Source organism: Pristiophorus japonicus, chromosome 9 (assembly GCF_044704955.1).
Source record: "Pristiophorus japonicus isolate sPriJap1 chromosome 9, sPriJap1.hap1, whole genome shotgun sequence".
Taxonomy (NCBI): Eukaryota; Metazoa; Chordata; class Chondrichthyes; family Pristiophoridae; genus Pristiophorus; species Pristiophorus japonicus.
The window spans coordinates 1,942,594-1,960,241 of NC_091985.1; the positions used below are offsets into that span (position 1 = coordinate 1,942,594).

The 17,648-nt window shown below is 45.5% G+C and overlaps 1 protein-coding gene across 1 annotated transcript in view; it reads right to left on the reverse strand.

The window, feature by feature from the left end:
- The window catches only part of LOC139272915 (protein EFR3 homolog B-like), a 1,121,614-nt gene that overhangs the window by 41,939 nt on the left and 1,062,027 nt on the right, over positions 1–17,648 (reverse strand). The window contains exon 19 of the mRNA XM_070889016.1: positions 11,533–11,624. Coding sequence (XP_070745117.1) covers positions 11,533–11,624 — 92 coding nt within the window. The remainder of the gene's footprint in view (positions 1–11,532; positions 11,625–17,648) is intronic.

Consider the following 17,648-nt stretch of genomic DNA (forward strand, 5'->3'; position numbering starts at 1 on the left):
AGCTTTAGTAACGACTTTGAAACTGGAGCATTTTGAGATAACGAAAGGCAGCACTCAAACTCTCAAAGCTGGACTCCATTCCAGTTATGAAAAAAAAGAAAAAGATAAAGACGCCACTTTGAAAGTAAACAAATGATTTTAAATGAACAACTTTATGGAGTTACGAACCCTCCGTGTAAAATACAAAACCTAATTTGAAGAAAGAAAAAAAAAAGATGTAACGGACTAAATGGAAAAAGACATAACTTACTAAATACTAGTTGATGTTTGCTGTGAAAAAGATATTGGTTTAATTAGAAAAAAAAAAAAAATTGGAATAAGTAAAAAACACTCTACATGGATTCGAATTTTCAATTATGAAGAAGTTTCAATGCAGTTTGAAAAGATTTCCAAAATGGACAGTGTTTATCAAAAATGTCCCGAACAGTCTAAACAAGCAGGAGGGTTTTGAACATAACGAGGAGAAAGAGAGAAATAAAAAAAAACAGAATTGAATTTCAGTAAACAAAATTGCTATTGTATGTGTGGTCTTGTTTTAAAACAATAAAACAAATTGAAGAGTTAAAAGCTAAGATAAACAGGCTGGAAGAGATAACGGGACCAGACGGATAGTGCAGTGCGCAGCCATAGCACCATCACCTCTGGCAATAGAGCCAATGTACCCCACGGTGGGTAGGTGTAGTCCACAAACCCAACCTAACGGTAAAGCAGACAGCGATGTTTGGAGGAATAGCTTTGGCCTTGGTCATAGGAGTTTGGGTAATATTTAAGTGAGTAAAGACACGGGCGCACGCCCTACAGATTCAGCTCGAAATGGTTCGATTATAACCTTGTCCTTCTGATTTTGCAGGGTGACAGGGACACTCGTAGAGCAATAAACTTAACCCCTGGTGACGACCAGGCCGTCTGTTTAAAATTACAGATAATACTTACCGGAATGGGAATACGAAAGGCGCTACTCGTAATATGGATAGCCCTGCGACATGCACGTACCCTGGGCAACACCGACGGACAGCAGAGCACGCTGGAAATAAACAACTACATGAACTATGGAGTCTTGTTTAATTTAACGGACGGAATGTGCATCCCAGCAGCCAAGGACTGGAGCAAGGACAGGACTTATTTTAATGCATGGTTACAAGTGAATCCTAATAAGAATCCTAATAAGAATAAGAGTATGTGTACAGTGCTCCACGGGTATAAGGAGCAGATGCATTAAACGGAGGGATGTCATAGGGCCTGATGAATGTACTTTCGGCATAATTTGCGCGCCTCCGGGACAATCCCAGCAATCAGTCATCCGCAAGAAGGGAATGGGGCTGTGTGGGTATTACGAGGAGGTGGGGGCGGCTGCAATATCATTGTATGTATGTTTCTCACCCCCTCCGACACCGCGCCCCATAAGAATCACTACATTGCCCGAGGAACTGCCTTGCCCCATAACTACGAAGGGACCAGAGAATGGGATTATAATGTACAACGAAGGGGAATTATTGTATGATAATGTTAAACATGAAATTGTGCCTGTTCTGATCAATATTTCAGGCATCCAGATGCCGGAATACTGTACAGAACAGTCAAGGAAGATGTACAATGTATTAAGTAAAGTTGTAATGCAGCAGGCTGCTGATGCAATGGGTGCCAGTAGGTTCCGGGGACAGGGGTTAGCCCCCAGGATGAAGAGGGAAATACAAGGATTAAATGAGAGGGTGGAACAGCTTAGAGGGGTGATGAAGGGGTTATTGGAGAGGGTGGAGCAAAACCAGGAAGACCAAGCCAACCTAGGAAAGGAGGGTGCCAAAATCCAGCTGGATGGCATCTCAGTCCTGGAAGCTCACGCCAGAACCATCAATCACCTCATTGATAGAGAACAGGAAGATACAGGGAAAGCAAAGACAGGGGCAACTCTGTCACGCTTATGGTTTGTGGATGGTGGGACAGATCCGCCACAATCTCGACCAGATCCAACGCGGGGAAGTACCCGATTGGATAGACAGTTCACATTTAGCTCAGGGGGACACTGGATAATTGTACTCTGAAGGGACTGACCAGAGTATACCCAGCAATTCCAGATTGCCAGATGGGTAGGACTACCGGGATAGGGATAGTCCTGATGATCCCTATAGCCACGCCGGACTCAGGGCCGTTCCCCTTATACCAACGAGAGAATATCGGAATAATACGGGAAAATGTCTCCATACGCTACGACCTGACCACCACCTCTGCCGTTCGTCGAAACAACATACTTACCGGGATTTCCCTAGCAGATTGCAAGCAAAGGGGGGAAATCACACTATGCCCTCACCCGGTGGGCAGAGGGGAGCGAGACGAGTGCGGGTTTAACCGAACCGATGGGTGTGTACTAGAAATAGTGCCCACACACATGCACTTCGCGAGGGCAGGCTACGGAAGGAAGGGAAGATACTGCGTCTCTACTACTGAGCGTTCATTCCAGTATAATGACCTGCAGTGCCCTATACCACAGCCAAACTTTTGCTTTACACCACTACGACCTGTCGCGATCGGGCAAGCGCATATCACCCAGGTTAGGCGCAGGAAGTCCGAAGTTATTGAGGTAACCGATCAGCTCCATGATCATTTACAGGCTTATGATGAACCAGATCAGGTCCTTATCCCACATTTAACCGAAGTATTACGAGAGTTGAGGCTCAGAGTGGGTCAATCCGTAAAGCCATACCACCAACTACAAACTAAAATCAAAGTACTGGAAGAGGATACCGAGGTAGACTTACAAAGTCAGAGTTGGTGGAGAAAGGTCTGGGACTGGGGAATAAATGTGAACATCCACCCATGGATTCGAATAATTTCACATATACTGGTCGGGATACAATTGATCTTAGCAATAACATGGGGCGTAATGGCCTGCCAGGCATGCAGACACCACGCACAACGAAGACGGACAAATCACCGTTCCCTGGATACTAAACAAGCCTGTTTTATAAGGGGGCAGGAGGATTTGGCCTTTGTCAATTCGATTTAAGCAACCGGGACTCCTGAAACCGCGTGACTGGCCAGCACGTTGAGGCAGGGAGTACCGGGCCGTGCACAAAATCTAATAAAGGTCGAATGGTCGGTTAAAAGGGGACTAGGACTAGTCCCTTTACCGAAAGGGGGAGTTGTTGTAGGAGGTAGGCACCTTTAGAATATACCAGAATACTAGGCATTAGGCACCTGCTAGATATATCTAAACGCATATAAGTTTAAAGTGGCCACACATAAAATGGTTGCCCAGACATGATGGGAAATCAGATAGTCAAGCTGTGAACTGTTGAATGTTCAATGACCGAGCAATAACCCTGTGAGGCCCACTATAGGAATGCCTTGGATGCAGGATAAGAATAATGAGGAGAGAACCCATCTCCCATATTCAAGGCCATAAACCAATTAATTCCCCAGGAAGAAAGAGATAAGAGAACCCATCTCCTGTAAACAAGGTTAGAAACCAATTATTTCTCCAAGAAGAAAGAACTAGTGAGAGAACCTATATCAATCAGCCCAAGCTGACAAAAGACGAACACATGGTTCCTGAGACATAAGGGGAATTCTATTGGGTTAAAATAACCTATATGTAATCTATAATCATTGTGATTGGCTTGTGTCCAGCCGTGATGGGCTGTGTAGCTGTAGTAAACTGTTTTGTAACTGTTGTGAAACATATAAAGGTGCATGTAATCCTTTGTTCTGTGGAGAGAAACCTGGATACGGACCTGAGTTTTTCCTCCCCGCTGAGCGTTATTAAATGCCGCCAGGCATTGGAACCGACTCTGAGTGTTGAGTGATTCTTCAGAGAAAACACTAACGCTAACACTTACATTATTATATATAACTATATCCTAACATGCTATACATGACTGTAATAAGATATGACCTGTAACCACCAGCATACCTTACCACCAGGGGTGCACTTGCAAGAGACAGGTATATAAGGACAGGTCTCAGGCAAGTGCAGCATTCCAGAGCTGTGAAATAAAGGTGCAGGTCCAGAGTGACCTTGACTTCACGACATGCCTCGTGTGAATCTGTACTGAGGGACAGGACTTTACAGTGGCGACGAGTTACGGGATTACAGAATCCACAGAATGGCGAACAACGGATCAGATGAAAAGTACAATGCGGGAGACATTTGGGGGGACTTTATAGAAAGGCTCCAGCAAAGCTTTGTAACCAAAGACTGGTTAGGTGATGATAAGGCAGACAAGAGAAGAGCCCATCTCTTGACCAGCTGTGGCTCGAAAACATACGCTTTAATGAAGGATCTGTTGGCACCCGAGAAACCAGCAAGCAAGTCGTTTGAAGAATTGAGCACACTGGTAAGAGACCACCTGAAGCCAGCGAGCAGCCTACACATGGTCAGACACAGGTTCTACAACTACAGACGTTGTGTTGGCCAGAGCATACCCGACTTTGTGGCGGAACTTCGGAGGTTGGCTAGTTTATGTGAGTTCTCCGATGAACTGAGGAGAGAAATGCTGAGAGACTTTTTCATTGAAGGAATAGGCCATGCAGGCATATTCCGAAAGTTCATAGAGACCAAGAACTGATCTTAGAGGCAGCAGCACTGGTTGCACAAACATTCTTGGTAGCGGAAGAAGAAACGAGGTTGATTTACAATGCAGGTACGACAACTAACGAAATATCGGAACAAGAAGTTCACAGCACTAAACAAGCTGCTACCTCCACACACAGACAAAACCGGGAGAACAGGCTCTCGACAGCAGGCAGAAGCCATCAAGGGTCACAGGAACGGCCGTTCACACCTCATCAACCCACAATGCGAGCAATCAACTACAAACTGAGAGAAGCTCAAGAGAGATCAGCCAGACGCAGCTCATTCTTTGGGAACACTTTGAACAATGGAACAGGTCTGTGCTGGAGGTGTGGGGGTGGGCACTCGGCAAGGGGATGTCGATTTCAGCAGGCTGTTTGCAGAAATTGTGAATATACAGGGCATTTGGCCCACATGTGCAAAAAAACGGCAGCTCGGCTGGTATACGAATCGGATGGGTTGGAAAGTGGACCAGAAGATGGTGGGGACAGTACCCGGGACACCGATGTACAGCAGGTCAACACGATCAATGGCCACTCTCCTACAACAGGACGCCTCCTATAATAATGAGGGCCCTACTCAACGGGATATCTGTCAACATGGAGCTGGATACGGGAGCGAGTCAATCTCTCATGGGCGCTCAACAATTTGAACAATTGTGGCCGCATAAAAGAGACAGACCAAAACTCACAAGGGTCGACACCAAACTAAGGACCTATACCAAAGAAATCGTACCAGTCCTCGGCAGCGCCATGCTCTCTGTCACACACAAAGGGACAGTGAACCGACTTCCCCTGTGGATTGTCCCCGGAGACCCCCCAGCACTGCTGGGGAGAAGCTGGCTGACAAAACTAAACTGGAAATGGGATGATGTCCATGCCATGTCATTAGAGGAACGGAGCTCCTGCTCAACAGTTATAAAGCAATTTGAACATCTCTTTCAGCCAGGTGTGGGCACTTTCAAAGGGGCCAAAGTCAAAATCTACATCACACAGGATGCTAGACCGGTCCATCACAAGGCCAGAGCTGTACCCTATGTGATGAGGGAAAAGATTGAACACGAACTAGACAGGCTTCTGCGGGAAGGCATTATATTACCCGTGGAATTTAGCGACTGGGCAAGTCCCATCGTCCCAGTCATGAAGCCTGATGGATTCGTACGAATCTGTGGGGACTACAAATCTACCATAAACAGAGTCTCCCTACAGGACCAGTGCCCGCTGCCCAGAGCGGAGGACTTATTTGCCACATTGGCTGGAGGTAAACTTTTCTCAAAATTAGACCTCACATCTGCGTATATGATGCAAGAATTGACCGAGGAATCCAAGCTACTCACCACCATCAACACACATCGAGGCCTTTTCATGTACAATCGATGCCCATTTGACATCAGGTCGGCAGCTGCTATATTCCAGCGCAACATGGAGAGTCTGCTCAAGTCCATCCCGGGGACGGTTGTATTTCAAGACGACATACTTATCACGGGCAGGGACACCGACTCCCATCTCCGTAATTTGGAGGAAGTACTAAAGCGGTTGGATCGGGCAGGCCTACGAGTCAAGAAATCCAAGTGCCTGTTTCTCGCACCCGAGGTTGAATTTTTGGGCAGAAGGATTGCCGCTGATGGAATCCGCCCAACAGAGTCCAAAACGGAAGCAATTCGCCTGGCTCCCAGGCCCCGGAATGTCTCAGAACTGCGCGCCTTTCTCGGGCTACTCAATTACTTTGGGAACTTTATGCAGAACTTAAGCACGCTGCTGGAGCCTCTCCACATGCTACTCAGGAAGGGGTGCGATTGGTTTTGGGGGTACACCCAGGAACACGCCTTCAATAAGGCACGCAACCTTCTGTGTTCCAACAGTGTTTTGGCTTTCTTTGACCCAGGTAAAAAGCTAGTTCTCACATGCGATGCATCAGCGTATGGGGTCGGGTGCGTTTTGCAACATGTCAATAGTGCGGGCAAATTACAATCCATAGCTTATGCCTCCAGGTCACTTTCGCGGGCGGAGCGCGGGTACGGAATGGTAGAGAAGGAGCCGCTCGCGTGCGTGTACGGTGTCAAAAAGATGCACCAATACCTTTTCGGGGCCAAGTTCGCGTTAGAAACTGAACACAAGCCCCTCACGTCCCTCCTATCCGAGAGCAAGGCAATAAACGCCAACGCCTCGCCGCGAATTCAACAGTGGGCACTCATGCTGGCGTCCTACGACTATACCATAAGGCACAGACCAGGCACAGACAACTGTGCCGACGCACTCAGCAGGCTACCCCTGGTGACCACGGAAGGGTCTGACGAACAGGACTGTGAGATAGTCATGGCAATCAATGCCTTTGAGTCCACAGGTTCGCCCATGACGGCTCGCCAAATCAGAGCCTGGACGGCCAGCAACCCCACATTATCTCTAGTAAAAAGATGTGTCCTAACCGGTGACTGGGCAGAGGTTCGCGATGCCTGCCCCAAGGAATTAAAACCCTTTCACAGGTGCATGCATGAGCTATCACTACAAGCAGACTGCCTGATATGGGGCAGCCGAGTAGTCATGCCTCTGCGAGGCAGAGAGGCATTTGTCCGGGAGCTCCACCGTGAGCACCCGGGGATCGTTCTCATGAAGGCCATAGCCAGATCCCACGTCTGGTGGCCTGGTATTGACGCGGACTTGGAGCTCTGCGTCTGAAGGTGCACCATTTGTGCCCAACTCAGCAATGCCCCCAGGGAGGCTCCACTGAGCCCCTGGCCCTGGCCTACCAAACCGTGGTCGCGGGTGCACGTAGACTATGCGGGCCCATTCATGGGCAAAATGTTCCTCGTAGTTGTAGATGCATTTTCAAAGTGGATCGAATGCACCATTTTAAACTCGAGCACAACCTCCACCACTGTGGAGAGCCTCGCAACCATGTTTGCAACGCACGGAATCCCTGACACATTGGTCAGTGACAATGGTCCATGCTTCACCAGCGCAGAATTCCAAGATTTTATAATTGACCACGGCATAAATCACGTCAAGACGGCACCGTTCAAGCCGGCCTCCAACGGCCAAGCGGAGAGAGCAGTGCAAATCATTAAACAAGGCATGCTTAAAATCCAAGGTCCCACGCTGCAGGGTTGCCTGTCGCGACTGCTGCTGGCATACAGATCTCGTCCGCACTCACTGACTGGGATCCCCCCGCGCAACTGTTGATGAAAAGGACTTTAAAAACAAGGCTCTCATTAATCCTCCCAGACATGCACAAAATCATTGAGGCAAAGCGCCGTAAGCTGACTGAGTACCATGACAGAAATTCGAGAGGGGATAGGGAATGAGATAGGGGACAAAGTGTTTGTACTAAACTATGGCAGGGGTCCCAAATGGCTTGCAGGGACAGTAACAGGCAAGGAAGGAAACAGGCTACTGGTAGTACAAATGGACAATGGCAAAACCTGCCAGAGGCATGTAGACCAAGTCAAAAGCAGAATTACCAACAACACTGCGGAACCAGAGGCAGACTACAATGTGGAACTCGCACCACACCTGGTGGACAGACAGAGGGAACAACCTGAGGAAAGGGCAATCCAAACAGACAGCCCAGGCGAGTCAACAACAATCACACCAATCGAAACAGACAGCCCAGGCGAGATACCAGCAACCACACCCAAAGAAAAACAGACACCAAGGCAAACAACTGAACCACAACTCAGACGCTCCACACGAGAGCGTAGACCACCTGAGAGACTGAACCTATAAAGACAATAAGACCTTGGTGGAGGGTGATGTCATGTATCTTACATTATTATATATAACTGTATCCTAACATGCTATACATGACTGTAATAAGATATGACCTGAAACCACCAGCATACCTTACCACCAGGGGTGCACTTGCAAGAGACAGGTATATAAGGACAGGTCTCAGGCAAGTGCAGCATTCCAGAGCTGGAAATAAAGGTGCAGGTCCAGAGTGACCTTTACTTCACTACATGCCTCGTGTGAATCTGTACTGAGGGGACAGGACTTTACAGAGGACCACTGCTTTTCCTGATATATATTAATGACCTGGTTGTGGGTGTACAGGGCACAATTTCAAAATTTGCAGATGACACAAAACTTGGAAGTATAGTGAACAGTGAGGAGGACAGTGATAGACTTCAGGAAGACAGACAGGCTGGTGGGATGGGCAGACACGGGGCAGATGGAATTTAACACAGAAAAGTGCGAAGTGATACATTTTGAAGAATGAGGAGAGGAAATATAAATTAAAGGGTACAATCCTAAAGGGGGTGCATGAACAGAGACCTGGGGGCAATAGAGGCATAGATACAAAGGCAAGCAAGTTATGATGAACCTGGTTCAGCCTCAAGTGGAGTATTGTGTCCAATTCTGGGCACCACACTTTAGGAAGGATGTGAAGGCCTGAGAGAGGGAGCGGAAAAGATTTACGAGAATGGTTCCAGGGATGAGGGACTTCAGTTACGGGGATAGACTGGAGAAGCTGGGGTTGTTCTTTGCTGGAGCAATCCAAAATCTCACTAACAGAAGCAAACGGATTAGGGAAAGGGGTGCTGTAACCTACATGGCTACGGACCAAGAGCGGGAGAGTGGGATTAGGCTGTATAGCTCTTGGTCGGCTAGCCCGGACACGATGGGACGAAATGGCCTCCTTGCATGCTGTAAATTTATACAATTCTATGATTCTCCTTGGAGCAGAGAAGGTTGAGAGGAGATTTGATCGAGGTGTTCAAAATCATGAGGGGTCTGGGCAGAGTACAGAGAGAGAAACTATTCCCATTGGTGGAAGGGTCGGGAACCAGAGGACACAGATTTAAGGTGATTGGCAGAAGGACTAAAGGCGACACGAGGAAAAACGTTTTTACGCAGCGAGTGGTTAGGATCTGGAGATGGGAATTGGATAAATAGCTGAAGAACAGAATTTTCAGGGAATGGGGAAATACCGAGGGAGTGGGACTGGCTGAGGGGCTCTTGAAGAGAGCCGACACAGGCTCGCTGGGCCGAACGGCCTCCTTCTGTGCTGTAACCATTCTGTGATTCTATTCTATGATTCAAACCAGAGGAAATAGTTTTTCCCCTATTCACTCCATCAAAACCCTTCATAATTTTCAAAACCTCTATTAAATCTGCTCTTAGCTTTCCCTGCTCTGGTGGGAATAGTCCTAGTAACTCCAGTCGCTCCTCATAACTCGAGTTTCTCGCTCCGGCACCAGCTGATGATTCCATATTGTACATTCCCTGTGGCTTTAATGACCTTTGCTACAATGCGGTGCCCCAAATGCACACACTACTCCCACTGAAGCCGAACCAGTAATTTGTACAAATTCATCATCACTTCTTTACTCTTGTACTCGAAGCCATTATTTATAAAACCTCAAACGCTTTTTGTGGCTGTACCTGCGCTATCGGGGATTGAGTCCGTGAAACGCTGGGGTCCCTGTCCATTCACACACTGCGCTGTATTCCCATTCAGTGTATATGTCATCCCTTCTTTGTCACTCACACTTATCACTATTGAATTACATCTGCTAATCAGTCAGTGCCTGCCTGGAATCAGTTACAGTCCCCGGTACTTTGCCAAATGACTTACAGTAAAATTAAAAACTGCGCTCAAAATGTGAAAATCAGTAACATTTATAAATAGAATAAAAGTGGACCCCAGAGTTCAATACTGAACATTACCGCCAACGTACCCAGAGAGTCAGGGCAGGTGCAGAATACAGCTCCCTCTACACTGTCCCATCAAACACTCCCAGGGTATGTACAGGGGGTTAGATACAGAGTAAAGCTCCCTCTACACTATTCTGTCAAACACTCCCTGGGCAGGTACAGGGGGTTAGATACAGAGTAAAGCTCCCTCTACACTGTCCCGTCAAACATTCCCAGGGCAGGTACAGGGGGTGAGATACAGAGTACAGCTCCCTCTACACTGTCCCATCAAACACTCCCAGGGCAGGTACAGCACGGGGTTACATACAGAGTAAAGCTCCCTCTACACTGTCCCATCAAACACTCCCAGGGCAGGTACAGCACGGGTTAGATACAGAGTAAAGCTCCCTCTACACTGTCCCATCAAACACTCCTGAGGCAGGTACAGCACAGGGTTAGATACAGAGTAAAGCTCCCTCTGCACTGTCCCACCAAACACTCCCAGGGCAGGTACAGGGGGTTAGATACAGAGTAAGGCTCCCTCGACACTGTCCCATCAAACACTCCCAGGGCAGGTACAGGGGGTTAGATACAGAGTAAAGCTCCCTCTACACTGTCCCATCAAACACTCCCAGCGTAGGTACAGGGGGTTAGATACAGAGTAAAGCTCCCTCTACACTGTCCCATCAAACACTCCTGGGGCAGGTACAGCACGGGGTTAGATACAGAGTAAAGCTCCCTCTACACTGTCCCACCAAACACTCCTAGGGCAGGTACAGCATGGGGTTAGATACAGAGTAAAGCTCCCTCTACACTGTCCCATCAAACACTCCCAGGGCAGGTACAGCACGGGGTTAGATACAGAGTAAAGCTCCCTCTACACTGTCCCATCATACACTCCCAGGGCAGGTACAGCATGGGCTTAGATACAGAGTAAAGCTCCTTCTACACTTCCCATCAAACACTCCCAGGGCAGGTACAGGGGGTTAGATACAGAGTAAAGCTCCCTCTACACTGTCCCATCAAACACTCCCAGGGCAGGTACAGGGGGTTAGATACAGAGTAAAGCTCCCTCTACACTGTCCCATCAAACACTCCCAGATGAGCTGTGGCCCTGGTGTAAATACCCTCACCCTGCCAGCTCCAAGCTCAGCTTGTTGGAATGTGTGTGAGCAGTGCTGTTGCAGCTGGAGCTGAGCCCTGTTACTGTGCTGGTCCCTGGGGATCCATTCATTGAGTAGGCCGCCCTGACCGACATACGGTATTCTAGTGAGCCTTGCTTGGGGCGTTCTAACTCGAGACATGCTGCCAATGGCAAGGTCAGGGAGGTACCTCCTCTTTTTCCGGACTGCTGCGTGACTCCACTTCCACCTGCAGTGAGATGGTCTCTCCAATGCTCTTCCTTTTCGATAAGCGGTCTTCATCTGTGACACACCAGACAGCACAAATTAATCCCAGTCTGTGACACACTAAACAGCACAAATTAATCCCAGTCTGTGACACACCAGACAGCACAAATTAATCCCAGTCTGTGTCACACTAAACAGCACAAATTAATCCCAGTCTGTGACACACCAGACAGCACAAATTAATCCCAGTCTGTGTCACACTAAACAGCACAAATTAATCCCAGTCTGTGACACACTAAACAGCACAAATTAATCCCAGTCTGTGACACACTAAACAGCACAAATTAATCCCAGTCTGTGACACACTAAACAGCACAAATTAATCCCAGTCTGTGACACACTAAACAGCACAAATTAATCCCAGTCTGTGTCACACTAAACAGCACAAATTAATCCCAGTCTGTGACACACTAAACAGCACAAATTAATCCCAGTCTGTGTCACACTAAACAGCACAAATTAATCCCAGTCTGTGTCACACCAGACAGCACAAATTAATCCCAGTCTGTGTCACACTAAACAGCACAAATTAATCCCAGTCTGTGACACACTAAACAGCACAAATTAATCCCAGTCTGTGACACACCAGACACAGCACAAATTAATCCCAGTCTGTGACACACCAGACACAGCACAAATTAATCCCAGTCTGTGTCACACTAAACAGCACAAATTAATCCCAGTCTGTGTCACACGAAACAGCACAAATTAATCCCAGTCTGTGACACACCAGACAGCACAAATTAATCCCAGTCTGTGTCACACTAAACAGCACAAATTAATCCCAGTCTGTGTCACACTAAACAGCACAAATTAATCCCAGTCTGTGACACACTAAACAGCACAAATTAATCCCAGTCTGTGTCACACTAAACAGCACAAATTAATCCCAGTCTGTGACACACTAAACAGCACAAATTAATCCCAGTCTGTGACACACCAGACACAGCACAAATTAATCCCAGTCTGTGTCACACTAAACAGCACAAATTAATCCCAGTCTGTGTCACACGAAACAGCACAAATTAATCCCAGTCTGTGACACACCAGACAGCACAAATTAATCCCAGTCTGTGACACACTAAGCAGCACAAATTAATCCCAGTCTGTGTCACACCAGACAGCACAAATTAATCCCAGTCTGTGACACACTAAACAGCACAAATTAATCCCAGTCTGTGACACACCAGACACAGCACAAATTAATCCCAGTCTGTGTCACACTAAACAGCACAAATTAATCCCAGTCTGTGACACACCAGACAGCACAAATTAATCCCAGTCTGTGACACACCAGACACAGCACAAATTAATCCCAGTCTGTGTCACACTAAACAGCACAAATTAATCCCAGTCTGTGACACACCAGACACAGCACAAATTAATCCCAGTCTGTGACACACCAGACACAGCACAAATTAATCCCAGTCTGTGTCACACTAAACAGCACAAATTAATCCCAATCTGTGACACACAAACAGCACAAATTAATCCCAATCTGTGACACACAAACAGCACAAATTAATCCCAGTCTGTGACACACTAAACAGCACAAATTAATCCCAGTCTGTGACACACGAAACAACACAAATTAATCCCAGTCTTTGTCACACTAAACGGCACAAATTAATCACAGTCTGTGTCACACGAAACAGCACAAATTAATCCCAGTCTGTGACACACTAAACAGCACAAATTAATCCCAATCTGTGACACACTAAACAGCACAAATTAATCCCAGTCTGTGTCACAATAAACAGCACAAATTAATCCCAGTCTGTGACACACCAGACACAGCACAAATTAATCCCAGTCTGTGTCACACTAAACAGCACAAATTAATCCCAATCTGTGACACACAAACAGCACAAATTAATCCCAATCTGTGACACACAAACAGCACAAATTAATCCCAGTCTGTGACACACTAAACAGCACAAATTAATCCCAGTCTGTGACACGCTAAACAGCACAAATTAATCCCAGTCTGTGACACACTAAACGGCACAAATTAATCCCAGACTGTGACACACGAAACAGCACAAATTATTCCCAGTCTGTGTCACACAAAACAGCACAAATTAATCCCAGTCTGTGACACACTAAACAGCTCAAATTAATCCCAGTCTGTGACACACTAAACAGCACAAATAAATCCCAGTCTGTGACACACTAAACGGCACAAATTAATCCCAGACTGTGACACACGAAACAGCACAAATTATTCCCAGTCTGTGTCACACAAAACAGCACAAATTAATCCCAGTCTGTGTCACACTAAACAGCACAAATTAATCCCAGTCTGTGACACACTAAACAGCACAAATTAATCCCAGTCTGTATCACACGAAACAACACAAATTAATCCCAGTCTTTGTCACACTAAACGGCACAAATTAATCCCAGACATGTGACACACGAAACAGCACAAATTATTCCCAGTCTGTGTCACACGAAAAAACACAAATTAATCCCACTCTGTGTCACACTAAACGGCACAAATTAATCCCAGACATGTGACACACGAAACAGCACAAATTATTCCCAGTCTGTGTCACACGAAACAACACAAATTAATCCCAGTCTTTGTCACACTAAACGGCACAAATTAATCACAGTCTGTGTCACACGAAACAGCACAAATTAATCCCAGTCTGTGAAACACTAAACAGCGCAAATTAATCCCAGTCTGTGACACACTAAACAGCGCAAATTAATCCCAGACTGTGACATACTAAACAGCACAAATTAATCCCAGTCTGTGTCACACTGAACAGCACAAATTAATCCCAGTCTGTGTCACACGAAACAGCTCAAATTAATCCCAGTCTGTGTCACACTGAACAGCACAAATTAATCCCAGTCTGTGACACACTAAACAGCACAAATAAATCCCAGTCTGTGACTCACAAACAGCATCATTTCATCCCATTTTGTGTTACACTAAACAGCACAAATGAATCCCAGTCTGTGTATCACCAAACAGCGCAATTTAATCCCAGTCTGTATCACATTAAACCGCACAAATTAATCCCAGTCTGTATCACAGAAAAGAGCACAAATTAATCCCAGTCTGTGACACACTCAATAGCACAAATTAATTCCAGTCTGTGACTCACTAAACAGCACAAATTAATCCCAGTCTGTGTCACACTAAATAGCACAAATTAATCCCAGTCTGTGTCACACTAAACGACACAAATTAATCCCAGTCTGTGTCACACGAAACAGCACAAATTAATCCCAGTCTGTGTAACAAGAATCAGCACAAATTAATCCCAGTCTGTGTAACACGAAACAGCACAAATTAATCCCAGTCTGTATCACACTAAACAGCACCAATTAATCCCAGTCTGTGTCACACTAAACAGCACCAATTAATCCCAGTCTGTGTCACACTAAACAGCACAAATTAATCCCAGTCTGTGTCACACTAAACAGCACCAATTAATCCCAGTCTGTATCACACTAAACAGCACAAATTAATCCCAGTATGTGTCACAAAACTGCACAAATTAATCCAAGTCTGTGTCACACTGAACTGCACAAATTAATCCCAGTCTGTGTCACACTAAACAGCGTTAATTAATCCCAGTCTATGTCACACTAAACGGCACAAATTAATCCCACTCTGTGTCACACGAAACAACACAAATTAATCCCAGTCTTTGTCACACTAAACGGCACAAATGAATCCCAGTCTGTGTCACACGAAACAGCACAAATTAATCCCAGTCTGTGAAACACTAAACAGCGCAAATTAATCCCAGTCTGTGACTCATTAAACAGCGCAAATTAATCCCAGTCTGTGACACACTAAACAGCACAAATTAATCACAGTCTGTGACTCACTAAACAGCGTTAATTAATCCCAGTCTATGTCACACTAAACGGCACAAATTAATCCCACTCTGTGTCACACTAAACGGCACAAATTAATCCCAGTCTGTGTCACACTGAACTGCACAAATTAATCCCAGTCTGTGACACACTAAACAGCACAAATTAATCCCAGTCTGTGACACATATGAACAGCACAAATCAATCACAGTCTGTGTCACACTAAGCAGCACAAATTAATCCCAGACTGTGACACACTAAACAGCACAAATTAATTCCAGTCTGTGTCACACTGAACTGCACAAATTAATCCCAGTCTGTGACACACTAAACAGCACAAATTAATCCCAGTCTGTGACACACTAAACAGCACAAATTAATCCCAGACTGTGACACACTAAACAGCACAAATTAATCCCAGTCTGTGTCACACTGAACAGCACAAATTAATCCCAGTCTGTGTCACACGAAACAGCTCAAATTAATCCCAGTCTGTGTCACACTGAACAGCACAAATTAATCCCAGTCTGTGACACACTAAACAGCACAAATTAATCCCAATCTGTGACACACTAAACAGCACAAATTAATCCCAGTCTGTGTCACACTAAACAGCACAAATAAATCCCAGTCTGTGACTCACAAACAGCTTCATTTCATCCCAGTATGTGTTACACTAAACAGCACAAATGAATCCCAGTCTGTGTATCACCAAACAGCGCAATTTAATCCCAGTCTGTATCACATTAAACCGCACAAATTAATCCCAGTCTGTATCACAGAAAAGAGCACAAATTAATCCCAGTCTGTGACACACTCAATAGCACAAATTAATTCCAGTCTGTGACTCACTAAACAGCACAAATTAATCCCAGTCTGTGTCACACTAAACAGCACAAATTAATCCCAGTCTGTGTAACAAGAATCAGCACAAATTAATCCCAGTCTGTGTAACACGAAACAGCACAAATTAATCCCAGTCTGTATCACACTAAACAGCACCAATTGATCCCAGTCTGTGTCACACTAAACAGCACCAATTAATCCCAGTCTGTGTCACACTAAACAGCACAAATTAATCCCAGTCTGTATCACACTAAACAGCACAAATTAATCCCAATCTGTATCACACTAAACAGCACCAATTAATCCCAGTCTGTGTCACACTAAACAGCACAAATTAATCCCAGTCTGTATCACACTAAACAGCACAAATTAATCCCAATCTGTATCACACTAAACAGCACCAATTAATCCCAGTCTGTGTCACACTAAACAGCACAAATTAATCCCAGTCTGTGTCACACTAAACAGCACCAATTAATCCCAGTCTGTGACACACTCAATAGCACAAATTAATCCCAGTCTGCGTCACACTAAACAGCACAAATTAATCCCAGTCTGTGTCACATGAAACAGCACAAATTAATCCCAGTCTGTATCACACAAAACAGCACCAATTAATCCCAGTCTGTGTCACACTAAACAGCACAAATTAATCCCAGTATGTGTCACAAAACAGCACAAATTAATCCAAGTCTGTGTCACACTAAACAGCACAAATTAATCCCAGTCTGCGTCACACTAAACAGCACAAATTAATCCCAGTCTGTGTCACACGAAACAGCACAAATTAATCCCAGACTGTGACACACTAAACGGCACAAATTAATCCCAGACATGTGACACACGAAACAGCACAAATTATTCCCAGTCTGTGTCACATGAAACAACACAAATTAATCCCAGTCTTTGTCACACTAAACGGCACAAATTAATCCCAGACATGTGACACACGAAACAGCACAAATTATTCCCAGTCTGTGTCACACGAAACAACACAAATTAATCCCAGTCTTTGTCACACTAAACGGCACAATTTAATCACAGTCTGTGTCACACGAAACAGCACAAATTAATCCCAGTCTGTGAAACACTAAACAGCGCAAATTAATCCCAGTCTGTGACTCATTAAACAGCGCAAATTAATCCCAGTCTGTGACACACTAAACAGCACAAATTAATTACAGTCTGTGACTCACTAAACAGCACAAATTAATCACAGTCTGTGACTCACTAAACAGCGTTAATTAATCCCAGTCTATGTCACACTAAACGGCACAAATTAATCCCACTCTGTGTCACACTAAACGGCACAAATTAATCCCAGTCTGTGTCACACTAAACTGCAAAATTAAT